At 47.7% G+C, this 13122-nt stretch overlaps 1 protein-coding gene across 3 annotated transcripts; it reads right to left on the reverse strand.

Annotated features, from left to right (window-relative positions):
• Positions 1-2958: 2958 nt before the first annotated feature.
• Ghrl (ghrelin and obestatin prepropeptide) lies at positions 2959-7597 on the reverse strand. Of its 3 annotated transcripts, XM_008854876.2 has the most exons (5): positions 6928-7597; positions 6355-6492; positions 5927-6043; positions 3822-3930; positions 2959-3108 (listed from the first exon to the last, which is right to left on the reverse strand). In XM_008854876.2, the coding sequence occupies exons 2-5, from the start codon at positions 6460-6462 to the stop codon at positions 3089-3091; spliced, it is 354 nt and encodes a 117-aa protein (XP_008853098.1). In that variant the 5' UTR covers positions 6463-6492; positions 6928-7597; the 3' UTR covers positions 2959-3088. The 3 variants fall into 3 exon arrangements, with proteins under 3 accessions (XP_008853098.1, XP_008853097.1, XP_017650286.1); XM_008854875.1 differs by lacking the exon at positions 6928-7597 and having other exon boundaries at positions 5927-6040; positions 6355-6920; XM_017794797.1 differs by lacking the exon at positions 6928-7597 and having other exon boundaries at positions 6355-6920.
• Positions 7598-13122: the final 5525 nt, after the last annotated feature.

Raw genomic sequence — 13122 nt, forward strand, 5'->3', positions numbered from 1 at the left:
TGGAGAAAATCCCTCCGTTGAGGCTCCCTCTTCCCAGGTGTGTCAAGTTGGCATCTATCACAACAGGGGACTTGGCCTCCTGTTTGAAAGGCTGCTCATTCAGTTACAGTGCTTTACTATCAAACAAGCTACCATGTAGCCATCTTCTCTATAACAGTCCCTTGCTGGCCACTAGCCCCACTGTAGGGCATTACAAGTGACCACTGTACCTATGCTTTGATTTCCCAGATACCTCCTCACTTCTCCCATTTTGATTGCGTCTTTAAAAATAGTGAAGGTCTTTGGGCCACCTTCCATACTTGCCATGTGTATCTAGGTTGAGTCTGGACAGCTTGGTAACCTGGGAATGTCCTACTGTGAGATTAAAGTAACTGTAGGAACACAGCCTGTTGGGAGTGTGCTGCCTCAAAGTTGAAGTCGTGTCACTTGCCTGCGGACTTGTGCTTCAGCTGCTGAGCCTTCAGGAAGTACATAGATCTTTTTCCAGAACAGTTCAGTTTGTACATGGTGGTGTTGGTGACTTCAGTTGTAACATAGGTTTGGGGCCCTGACCTCTCCTCTAGGTAAACAAGGAAATAGTTTCATTGTTTGAAGTCAGTCATTTTATGCTATTTTTTTTCTGTGGGACTTTTTTGTTTGTGGTTCTAGAGATTGATCCACAGTCTTGCTTATGCTAGGCAAGCTTTGTACTACTGAACTACATGCCAGCCCTGTGCTGAGGCGTCCTTGAACACTTCAGCAAAAGCCAGAAATGGAAGCAGAAGTGCTCTTCCTCCAGAAGCACTCACAGATCCCAAGTCATGTGCTTGGAGTAGGTTCCCTGGCTTTCTCTCTTGTCTCTTTTTTTGATCTTTCTGAGATACGGTCTCCCCTGTAGCCCCAGCTGGCCTGGAACTCACTGTTCAGACCAGGCTGGCCTTGAGGAAATCCTCCTGCCTCTGCCTCCTGAGTGCTGGGATTAAAGGTGTACTCCAGCACACCCGGCCCTATGAGTCTGTGGGGTATTTATGTGTGACCTTAGGAGAGTTATTTCCCTGAAATCCTCTTAAGTTGGCTTGTGAAAATGAACAGAAATTACACTCGTCTGTGAGTGTGCACAGCAGAATCATTGAGTGTTGCTTGTTCTGCCAGGTGCCCTTGTGCCAGAGACTATGTGCAAGACAGTGACCTTGACCAGGGAGGAGCGGGGAAGTGCAGGGTCTTGGTGTGGATTGTACCGCTAGTGTTCACATTCATCTGGTGCCCACACTGAGCCTCCTGGCAGGGAGAGCCTATGGCCAGAGCAGGCCCAGCATGTTATTGAAGGAATGATTGCTGGGGGACAGAAGGGAGAAAGAGAAGTTCTTTTCGGTGTGCGAAGCATCAGGTGACCAGCTGTTTTGTTTAAGGCCCATCCCGTGTCCTCCCTGCCATCAGTGGATACTTTTCCCCAGGTCGGGAGCCTATTTCCTGGGCTGCTTGGACCATACTTGGTCCCTGCTTGGGTCCTCTCTTAGCTTCTGAGAGCTGTGGGCGTGTCTAGTCATTGCCAAGTGAAATCCCAGGTGTGTAGAGGGTTGAATTTCAGGACGGGGTGCCTGGGTTGTGAAATGGAGCTGCCTGGATGCCCAGGAAGTCCTTCCCTCTACCTATTGAGTTCCTTTTCCTTCACTTCTCTGCAGTACAGTGGTTACTCATGCCCAAATCTTTCTGCTTGATTATTACAGAGACAGGTGCATTGGGAGAAAGCGTAGTAAGTGATTGTGCTGTTGTATATGTTGGGGATGGACATACATGTTGTCTGCCTAGGGGACAGACAATTGACAACAGCTGGGGCTGGAAAGATGGGAAGGAAAATGAGAGGAACCAGACACCTGTGTATTTGTTTCTTTCCAGGCTTGTAGCCACCTTGGACTTGTACACCAAGTCATAGCCTGGGGGCTTTGTCAAAAGGCATCTGTGGAGGAGAGTTGGAGTGGGGCCTAAGCCTTCATTTGTAAGGAGTTCCCACATGGTGATGGTAAAGCCAGGACCATGCACAGCTCCTCAGCAGGGATGGCAGTTTGGTTTCAGAGTGCCTGCCAAGTGTTCCCGTCAGTGCACTGGGTACAGGAGGGCCAAAACTTCCCTGGAGGAGGTATGTGGCTACTACTGTGAGGACACTGCCCTAACTGGGTGCATGGAGGACATCCTATTTATCCTTTCTGTTTTTCATAATCACTGGGCTGTACCAGATGTTGGAGCACTTATCTTTGGGATTTTCCTTTAGTGATGAGTCCCACCCATTATCACCAGATTTGGACTTAGTCTAAAGATTTGCAATAGGCATGTTTGGCTGATGAGTAACATTCTTAGTGTTGCTACTGGAATTGGACTGTAGGACTTGGGGATCAAGGCTTACCAACTACGAGCTAGAGTTTGGGAGGTATTTTCACTGATTTCACTGATACCATTCTTTAGTATCAGTGAAGTAACTTGGGTGGTGATCAGCCTTACCTACTTGGGCCATCTACTTTGCTAGATATTAACCAACCTGTGTAGCATGGCTAAGGGCCATTGTCAGGTACCTCCTTATGTCTAACTTGAGATCACTGCCTGGGCATTCCCATCCTGTTTTAATCTGCCCAGGGCAGAACTTGAGTGGACGTTGACTCTGATAAAACCTGGTTTCATTGAATACAGCTCTCACTGGCTGTTTGGAAGTCTCAGTGTAGCTGCCCTCAGGAAGCTCTGCTATGTTAATGAACTGAGTCTGTGGCTCCCCACTCCACCTCTAGAACCTGTCATATATTCCTCTGATAGTTCGCTTCTGGAATAAGCAGTTCCTTTAGTTTTTAAGCATGCTTACCTGTTTTGATATGCTTTTTTTCCCCTCCTCATTGACCACACCTTAAGAGTTGTTTTATTTCATTGTTCTGATTGTTTTTAAGCAAAATGTGAAATTTACCCCTTAGATGAAATAAATTATCATTTTGAACATTTGACATACAGCTTGAACATTTATTATTAAGTCAGTGTGACAGTGCTGGGAGTTGCTACAGAAGAGTCTAAAGGCCAGATGAGAGGTCTAGCTTAGGAGAAAAGCAGAGTAGGCCAGTCTTGTTTGTAGTCACTTGTCAGCTGGGGCCTCTGAAAAGCAAAAGGTCAAGTCAAGCCTTTGAAGTTGCCAGCCTTACCTGTGTCATCAGAAGAGGCTTTATCCACCATGGTAGTGCCAAAAGCACTCTGTTGTGATGGGGCTGAGAGAACACTAGCTGTGGACTTGGAAGATTGCATTTGAGTGTGGACTGAGCCCTTGAATGTACCCTCACGTCCTGGAGTCTTGCTTTCCTCACTTTCTTGGTGAGTGTTTATGATTGCCATGTTTGTGAGGAAATGCTTTGCAAAAGAATGTAGCCTTGCACCTGAGATTTCTGCCTCAGTTGGGGACAAGTTGGGTAAGGGCATACAGCTTGGTGGTAGTGTGCTCGTCTAGCAAACATGAAGCTTTGAGTTCTATTCCTATACCAAACAAAACTCCTAAGACCCCTGCTTGTCTGGCAGCATTCTGAATGCAAGTACAGTACTGGGTCCTTTGTGATGGTGCTTCAATGTCAGGTTTTTTTATACACTCAGGATAGCTATGAATTTCAGCACAGATCACCTCAGAGTTTGCACTAGTTCTCAGAATAGAGCTGTTGAAGATGAACCTGGTGTTCCAGCCCTCCTGAACTGCCATACACTGCTTCCTTTTCTGAAGGTAGGTGAGGAAGAGAGATTAGAAGCTTGAGAGTGAGGTCAGGGGAAGGAAACTTCCTGTTTTACCCAGAAGGTAAATTCAGCTCTACTGGGGATTGACTTACCTTTGGTCTCTTCCCAGAGGATGTCTTGAAGAAACTTCCCCAGGGCCTGGCCATGCTGCTGGTACTGAGCCCCCGATAACTTGATGCCAGTGTCGAAGGGGGTATTGAACTAGAAGGAAGGGTGGGAAGAACCCAAGGCCTCAGTCCTGCTAGTTCCCCTCTGTCCCCTGCCCCCCCGGAAGGTCTTGGGCTTTCAGGGTCTTCCTATGGATAGTCTGGCTGTGTTGGCTACCTGGGTGTCTGAGTGGTCTGTGAAGTCCTCTTAGAGCCAGAAGGGAGTGCTAGCTGGTCTGATACTCTCCCTGTCCTTGTGGTAGAAGCTCAGAGAGGCTGAATGACCTGCCTGTGGCCACACAGAAGGATGGTGACCAGGGATTTAGAAAGCAGGATTCTGAAGTCTGCCTAGCTCCAAGTCTGCCTGGATTGAGCCTGGGCTCCTATCAGGCTGTAGGGTGCTGAGATGATTGATGATCCTCAACAGGAGCTAGCCTGTTCATGTGTAGAGTTTGTTTCAGCCTCCAGAAAGTGAATGGGGAGTGCTGTGAATGGAGAGTGCTATGTTTGGTTTTTGGGGACCTGTGGCCTTCAGTAGCAATGGTTTTTCTTAACACCCTATGGTCAGCACAGGCTGATTAAATCACCTTACCATCATGTAAGAAAACTGCATACACTCATCAGGGGAGCTGCTTAAGCTCATCTTTTTAGTGGGGTGGAGGTACTTGTTCTCAAAAGTGTGTTACCTGTGACCTATTTGGGGGAGGAAAACCTTTGAGGAGAGGTAGGGGGACTGAGATTAAGGGGGTAGAGGCCTACCCAGGATGGGAGGGCAGGCAGAGGTCCTATTCCAGGCCCAGTATGCTGCAGCCCCCCCAACCCTACTTGTGCCAGCACCTTCCAGGCAGACCAGATGTCTGGTTCCCATTGAATTTAAATCATAGAACTAGGAAATGTTAATGCTGGCTCTGTGCTGGGACCTCTTCCCTAAAAGAGCTAAGGCGGGGCTCTTGTGGCTGGGTTGACCAACACTGCAGGAGGGGGAGTGCTGGTGTCTTATGGACTGTGCTCATGCCCTGCTGTTAGCTTAGGAGTCTTGGGAGTCAGGGGAGTTGGTTTTAGGGACTACTTTCTGTGGAGCATAGATCTGAGAACACTTTTAGGCTCCAGAGAGGATCAGAGAGCAGGGGTTTGAGGAGCTTGGGGTTGGCATTTGTCCTTGACGAGAGATGGCTGGGGGCAGGACTGTAGCAAGCCCTGTCATTGGGACCTATCTCTGCCTCCACTGGCTGTGGTGTCCAGGGCAAATGAGTTCACTCTGAATTTCTGTTTCCTACCTACAAAGTTTGGCTAATGATGCCAGCCTTGCTTACCTTACAGGATTTTGTAGAAAGTAAATGATCCATAAGGGTAGAACAGGACTGGGGATATGGCACCTGGCAGAGTGCTTGCCTAGCAAGTGTGTGAGACCCTGGGTTGTGCCCCCTGCCCCCCAAATAGATCAGGGTCACAGTGTTAAAAAGTTAAGTCGCTGCATGCAGGAACACTACAGTGACTGGCACTGCTGGGTGTTCTCTCTAGACACCTAACTGCTTGTAAATATAATATTGGACCCCAGCAACCTTTGGCCATAGTTCCAGGCACCCTGGTGCCCTTTTACTCCCTTCTCCCAATCCTTGAGCAGTCTCTAGTTTTTCGTTACCCTATGCAAAATTTGACAGAGCAAAAATGACTCCATAGGCCCTGGGTGTGGGCTGGTCAGCCTGGGCTAGCAGCCCACTTGCTTTCTCCAGACTTGTCCCAAATCCTCACCACCAGGCACAGGCCTAAGAAGCTCTTGGGACAAATAGAAGGCTTCCTGTTGTATCCCCATCCGTGTGTTCTGGTTGTTTGTGATCACCTAGAATCTAATGCCCATGGCTGCTCATTTGCCTTCCTCATAGCAAAGGTACTTGTAGACATTTTGTTCTTGGCACAGAGGCCTCAAGCCCTATGTAGAACCTTTATGCTGGACTATAATCCATGAGTAGCTCAAGCAGGCCACGTTTGGCCACCCTGCCCTCCCACGGTCCTTTACTGCCACAAATGCATACTGGTGCCTGGATACCAACCCTGATCTCCAGCTCCTCCTCTGCCTCTTCTGCCTGTCCTTTGCCCTCTGGGTGGAGCCAGCCTTCCAGAGCTCGTGGCTGCAATTTGGCTGGTGGCTTCTTAGACTCCTTTCTCTGCTAGAAATAAAAGGGGGTCTTTATTTTTCATAATTTTAACTCACAGGTTTTTTCAGACAGTTCTCATCATGTAGCTCAGCCCCTTGAACTTGTGACTCCTCCATCTCCCAAGGGCTGGGATTGCAGGCTTGCATCACCATGCCCAGATGAGATTTTAGACTCTTAATTCCACAGAGTTGGGTCAAACCTAGACGCCTTCTTCATGCTGGGAGAAGTTAAAGCCCAGAGAGCTGGAGCCACTGCTGTTGGTCATGGGGCTGGCACAGACCTCTTGGTCAGGATAGATGTGGGGTTTAGGGAGCTGGGTTTACCTGGGCTTTCTGATGCTCGGGGCTCAGGAAGCTGGAACCTGCCATGGCCACATCCATCCAGAGCATGCTGAGGAGTAGGAAGCTGCAGATGGTCCCCGCAGAGAGCATGGCCTTGTCGGGGAGGCGGGGGACAGATGACTGGGGAGAGAGGGTCTCCTGGAGCATGCCTCACCTCTGTAATGTGCCTTAGAACTGACTTAGGTTTGAAGCCTTGCAAGCATCTGGAGGGGGCGGGATGACCTGGAGCGGGTCCTGCTGAGTGAGATGGACCTCTTCTGTCCCTGACTCCCCATGATGGGAGAGCTGAAAGTCTGCACTCTGCCTATTATACACTGCTGAGACACACTGAACAGCAGAGCTTGATGTGCTGGAGGGCGGAGGTGTTCATTCCAGCATCAGTTGTCCCAAGCCCTGGGGAACTTAGTGATGGAGCTGACTAGCTGTTAAAGCCAGTTTTGTTTTGCAAGCCAGGCTGACCTAGGTTGTCCATTGCCTCATTTGCTGACACCCAGAAGTAACTTAAACCGCTGTAAGCATACCCACATCCATATGCACCAAGCAGAGAGCACTTACCTAGGATGTCTAGTAGATCTGGTGCCTGCTGGGTGGCTGTTCCTTATATTGGAAGCCTCATGTTTGTTCAGTGACCTCATTTCTGAGGTGGCCTAGTTTGTGTGGGCTGCACCGCGTTTCTTGGAACTAAAAATGCCTCTGTCCCCAGGATAGAAATCAACAGTGGAAGTCAGGTTTCCTGAGAGGTGCCCAGTTGGCTTTGGGTTGTCCCTGTGCTATCCATGTGGGCCTGGCCCTGGTGGAGGGGTGGCAGGTAAGGAGCTCTGAGGTCTGGCTGTGCTGCTGTGCTAATCTTGGCTTGTCCCCTTTCTCCCATGTGAGATGAGGGTGTTGTTACCAGGAGAGCTCCAAATCTTGTCCAGCTCTGCCCTGACATTGAGGCTGATGTAGTGTCTACACACTCTGGGCACTTAGGGTCCTGCTTCTGGAGTGTTCCCTAAGATGGGTTGAGCTGTGTGCTTGTCTGCCCCAAGGAGCAGGTGTGGGAGAAACTGCACCTTGGGGTCGTGTATGTTTTATCTTTTGTGGGGTAAAAGGTGTCTGCTTGGGGTTTTTTTGTTTTGTTTTGTTTTGCAGTGCTGGGGTATACTTGGTAGGCATTTTCCACTGAGCCATACCCTAGCCCAGTCTGGTGTTTCTAGCCTGACTTGCCTCTGTCCTTCAGCAGTTGTCAAAACCCTAGCACAGGGGCTGGAGAGATGGCTCAGCAGTTAAGAGCACTGACTGCTCTTGCTGAGGATCCGGGTTCAATTCTCAGCACCCACATGGTGGCTACGAACCATCCTAAACTCCAGTTCCAGGGGAATCTGAAGCCCTCTTCTGACCTCCATGGCATTGCAGGGCACAGGTGCACTCACATACATGCAGGCAATACACTCAAACACATAAAATAAAAATAATAAAAATATTTTTTAAAAAGTTAAAAAAGTTAAAACAAAAAACCCTAGCACAGGGGATGCCCATTGTGGAGGAGCAGATGAGATGGGTCTGTTGGTAGGAGGCCTGTAGCCTGGCACTGGCAGTCCTTGGGAGGGGCTTGTCCTGCAAAGATGCCTGCTCCCTGCTAGTCCTTTGAGGACTAAACGTCAGGGTGAGAGTAAAAGCACTTTACAACAGGTAAAGTGGCCTGTAGGAGGCAGCTGTGTTGAACCATGTCCATGTCAGGGTCACACATATGCCAGAGTCTATTGCCCTAGGACTTGGCTGCTTCCTGGAGGGCTTCATGGAGCTGGATGCCTACCTAAGATGCTACTAAGAAAAACCGAACATCCCGAGGGCCCAAGCCTATGGATGGCATGTAGGTACTTGACTTCTACTGCAGTGTTCTCTGACCTGGCTCTGCTGCCATAGTGACAGTGGCAGTGATTGGGCTACTTCAGGTAGGTGGGATGAGGCAGGATGTTCAGTTGGGGGGAGGCGTTGATAGTAGAACAGTTGATTTCAGGATTTGTTAACAATGTTATCAACTAGGCAATCTTGAGGTTGGGCCCTTGTGGGAACTCTAGGGACAGGTGAGACATAGGCTGGGCTTCACCTCCTGTGAGAAACATCCTGTCTGCAAAGAGTGGCTGAAATCCTATGTTTAGACTCAGCCCAACATGAGTTCTCACCAGGTACCTTCACAGCCATGCCACCTAGCTGAGCTTAGCCTTTTGCTTCAGGGCCCAGAACAGTTGAAGATGGAGATGGTAGGGAGACTCCTGCAGCCCTCCAGTCTCTGAGGACAGAATGCCTGTCCATGGTGACCAGGTACCTGCTGAGACATGAGGTTTGCCCACTTGGCCCCTGGTGGCTTCAGGAGGCAGGAACTGCTGATGTTGATTGTAGATAAGGCCTTGAGCAAGCAAATACACATAGCTGCTGCTTATCTTGGGAACAAAGAGGTCACCTGGAGCTGGAACCCACTAGCCCTAGCCACATACCGTGGAGTCCAGAGTGGAGGCTGATGGGGAGGAAGGTCTGATGACATGGAGTGTGGAGGGAGAAGGCAACAAGGAAGTACCTTACCACGTATCCACAGCTGTGGAAGGGAGCAGGGGCTGGAAAATGGATCCAATCCTAGCAATAGGAGCTCAGGGGAGACCATGTTACTTGGAAAAGGACAGATAGTCCATCCCAACACCTCCCACTTCCCCTTTGGATAGTGACCAAAACCAGTATGGCAGCTCCAAGGGTGGGAGCCAGGATGTTCTCTCCTGGAAGCAGGTGTCCGGCTGTCCCTGGAGGCCTGCTGTATGGCTGTCCTCAGAGGGCCAACTCTGGGAAATGGGGCTGAGAACAGATTATTCATGTATCACTGACTTCCTCTGTACTATTGGGTGGTTTTAGCAAGTGCACTGGCTTAAGTTTTGTTTTGTATTTTTAATCAACTTAGCTAACATTCATGTCTGTGAGACTGATTTGGGTTATAAAAGTTTTGCTTTGCTTGGTGCTTTTTGGTGGCCTCCCGTTTCTCCCTGTTTTGGCTCCTAGATCAGCATTTTTCAGTAGAAATGTGATGCAGCCCTCACACAGCTTCATATGTACTGAAAGAGTCTCCCAAGAATCACGCTGGAAAGTGAAAAAAAAGAAAGCTGGTTATGGTGGAATGGTACTCTCAGCTTCTTAGGACGCTGAGGCAGGAGGATTACAGTCTTTTATTTTGTTTTCGCTTTTTTGAGATAGGGCCTTCCTGTAACCCCAGCTGGCCTGCAACTCACAGAGATCCACCTGCCTCTGCCTCCCAACTGCTGGGATTAAAGGTGTGCACCACTACGCCCAGCAAGAATTACAGGTCTTAAACCAGTCTGGGCAATTTAGTAAAACTTTATTGGGGGTGGGGAGGGGAGAAAAGAAAAATCTAGCCATAGTGGCTCATACTTGTAATCTAGAGGCTGAGGCAGGAGGATTGCCACAAGTTTGAGGCCAGCCTGGGTTATAGTGAGTTCCAGGGCAGTCTGGGATACAGTGTGAGATGAGACACTATCAAAGCAACTAACCAAATAAATACAAAAACAAAATGGGTGAAATCAATTTATTTTTTTATTTTTTTATTTTTTTTGTCTTTTTGAGACAGCGTGTCCCTGTAGCCCCAGCTGGCCTGGAACTCACTCTATAGACCAGAGTGGACTTGAACTGAGATCCACCTGCCTGTGCCTCCTGAGTGCTGGGACTAAAGCCATGTGCCACCATGCCTGGCTAAGAGTGAAATAAATTTTAATGTATTATTATGTGTGTTTTGCCTGCATGTATGTGTGCAGTGCCTGTGGAGGCCAGAAGAGGGTGTTGGATTCCTTGGAAATGGAGTTTCAGATGGTTGTCAGCCACCATGTAGGTGCTGGGAATCAAACCCAGGTCCTCTGCAAGAGCAGTCAGTGCTCTTGACCTCTGAGCCATCTCTCCACCCCCCCCCCTTTTTTTAAAGACCTATCAAGTCTAATCTGTTTCCCAAGTGCTCTTGGGTATGGGTCTATCCCTTGGAGTTTGGTCAACTTACCAGGTGGTGTCATACTAGTATGGAAAACTGACTCTCCCCTCTCCTTGCGTCTATCAATTGCTAATAGGTCCTCAGCTAGAGCTAAGGCTTCCGGCTTGGGAATAAGAATGTGCTCCATGCTGCCCAACTGTTTTTCTATTTTGCTTTTTGAGACAGGACCTTCCTGTAGCCCCAGCTGGCCTAGAACTATGTAATAGGCTGGCCTCAGTCTCAGAGATCTGTCTGCCTCTGCCTCCTGAGTAAAAGGCATGCACAACTACTCCCATCATTAAGTCTGATCTTTTTTTAAAATTAATTTTATGTGTTTTGTTTACATATATGTAAATGAACCATGTATGTGCAATGCCTGTGGAGGCCAGAAGGTGTGAGCCCCTGGAACTGACAGTAGCCACCATGTGGGTGCTGGAAACTGAACCTGGGTCTATGTGGTATAAGCAATCTTCCTGCTTTAGCTGGGATTCTGGCATGTGCCACTATGGGGCTGGTTGTTTTTGTTTTGGTTGGAGGAACAGGGACAGTTCTTGCTGTTTTGTTCAGGTTGGTTTGAACTTCTGAGCTCATTTGAAACTCCTGTTTTAGCCTTGCCTGAGGACTATTGATGCATGTCATCATACCTGGCTACATAGCTCAATTGTGTCTGTGTAGGCCAGAAATTGAAAGCAGGGTCTGTCTACCCTTTTTTTTTTTTTTTTTTTTTTTGAGTCAGGCTCTTTCTGTAATCTCAGCTGGCTTGGCACTCTACATAGACAAGGTTGGTTGGCCTAGATCTCAGGGAGCCACCTGCCTTTGCTTGGGATTAAAGGTGTGCACCACTACACCCAGCTCCACCTTATTTTTTGACAAGTTCTTGATTCAGTGAGACCTGACTAATTTGCCTAGACTGGCCAGTAAGACCCAGGAATACTATCTCCATCTCCCTAGTGCTGGGATTATGTGGGTTTTTCATGTGGCACCTGGCTTTTTATATGGCCTCTGGGAAAAACTCAGGTTCTTATTCTTGCATGACAAGCAGTTTACTGAGCTGTCTTCCCCAGCCCAATTATTTTTTGAACCTGGGCTTAAACTCCTTTTCTTCCTAGCACCACCCAAATGCTGGGATTATAGGTGTGTACCACCATTAGATCTTGAATATTAGCCAAAGATTACTTGTTTGCCAGTTTTTGGTGCTAGTGGGAGGTGGGATCTAGTGGAAAGACATGAGGCCACTTTTCTCTCCTTGTTTCTGACTGCCATGAGGTAAACAGGCCTCCTCTGCCACATATGCCCACCATGATATAACTGCCACAGGCCTGAAGCAAAAGGCCCAAGCAATCATGGAGTAAGCACCTGAAACTCTTAGTTCCTTTTATTTCAGGTATTTGAGTAGCAGAAAGCTAGTAGGTCTTTATCTCACCTTCATTTTAAAGATAACTTAAGTAGGTACAGAATTCTACACTGAGCTTTCTTTTGGTGGAAATCTTTATGGTTTGCGTGATTTCTGATAAAAAGCTGGTTGCTATTCTTTTTCTCTGTGTATAAATCATGTCTCTTTAGTCTAAGGCCATGCAGCCTTGAATGTGCTGGATCTCATCTATAATATGATATGTCTTTTTTTTCAGGGTGCTTTCTACTTTGTGATTTTAGCAATTTATTTTATATATACATATATATAGGTCTTTTTGACAGGGTCTCCCTGTAGCTCCAGGTGGTCTGGAACTCACTCTGTAGACCAAACTGGCCTTGAACTCAGAGATCCACCTACCTTTGCCTCCTGAGTGCTGGGATTAAAAGAGTGTGCCACCATGCCTAGCTAGCAATTTTATTATGAGGTTTGTATGTGAACTTTAGTTTTTCTTTTGCTTGGGGCTGTCGGATTATTTTAATCGAGCATGGAACAGACTTTGGATCTCTTCAGATGTTTTTTCCTGTATGTTTCCTTTCCCTATCTCCCCAGGTCTCTGACTGTACGCAGGTCAAACCAAATGGTATTCTCACAGGTCACGGTCCCTTGGTTCTCAGTTCCCTTTTGTCTGTACTTGTTTTCTTCTAATGAGTCTTAAAATCCACACATCTCTCTTACTTGCTATCTGGCCTGCTCACTCCTGGTAGGTTTTTTTTTTTTTCTTTTAAAAATTTTCTCAATATGTTCATTTTACTTTATACTCTTGAATATGTAACAGCTGTTTTAAGGTCCTTAGCTAATTCCATGGTCTCTCACTTCCAGGTTCTACATTTACCACAGAGCCACACTCTAGTCAAGTATCTTTTTTCTCTCAGTTAAAAGTCAGATCTTTTAGGCCAGGTGTCGTGGTGCACGCCTTTAATCCCAGCACTCAGGAGGCAGAGGCAGGTGGATCGTTGTGAGTTCAAGGCCAGCCTGGTCTACATAGTGAGTCCAGGTCTGCTGAGACTACAAGGAGACCCTGTCTCAAAAAGACCAAAAAAAAAAAAAAAAGTCATATATTTTTTGCATACCTATTAGGTTTTTAGACAGGGTTTGCCTGCAGCCCCAGCTGGTCTGGAATTCAACATGTAGACCAGTCTGGCCTCATAGAGATCTGCCTGTCTCTGCCTCCTGAGTGCTGGGATTAAAGATGAGCACCTCCATGCCTGGCAATACGCCTATTATTTTTAACATGGATGTTGCATATTCTGGTGTTTGGATTGTCAAGTGCTGGAGTTTGTTATATTCTTTTAGAGTGTTAGACATATCCCAGCACTCTGGAGGCAGAAGAAGGCAG

The sequence above is a fragment of the Nannospalax galili genome, unplaced genomic scaffold (genome assembly GCF_000622305.1).
Source record: "Nannospalax galili isolate Female #2095 unplaced genomic scaffold, S.galili_v1.0 scaffold406, whole genome shotgun sequence".
In the NCBI taxonomy this organism is placed as follows: domain Eukaryota; kingdom Metazoa; phylum Chordata; class Mammalia; order Rodentia; family Spalacidae; genus Nannospalax; species Nannospalax galili.

Bases quoted from the DNA above. Each gene is read 5' to 3' on its own strand.
- Ghrl (XM_017794797.1), bottom strand. From the start codon at position 6,519: ATGCTCCAGGAGACCCTCTCTCCCCAGTCATCTGTCCCCCGCCTCCCC. The intron at 3,931-5,926 runs GTTGGTATCCAG...CCTTCCTTCTAG, and splicing joins AGGAGGAGCTGGAGATCAGG to TTCAATACCCCCTTCGACAC. The intron at 3,109-3,821 runs GTAAGTCAATCC...TTTGCTTTTCAG, and splicing joins CCTCTGGGAAGAGACCAAAG to AGGCCCCAGCTGACAAGTGA.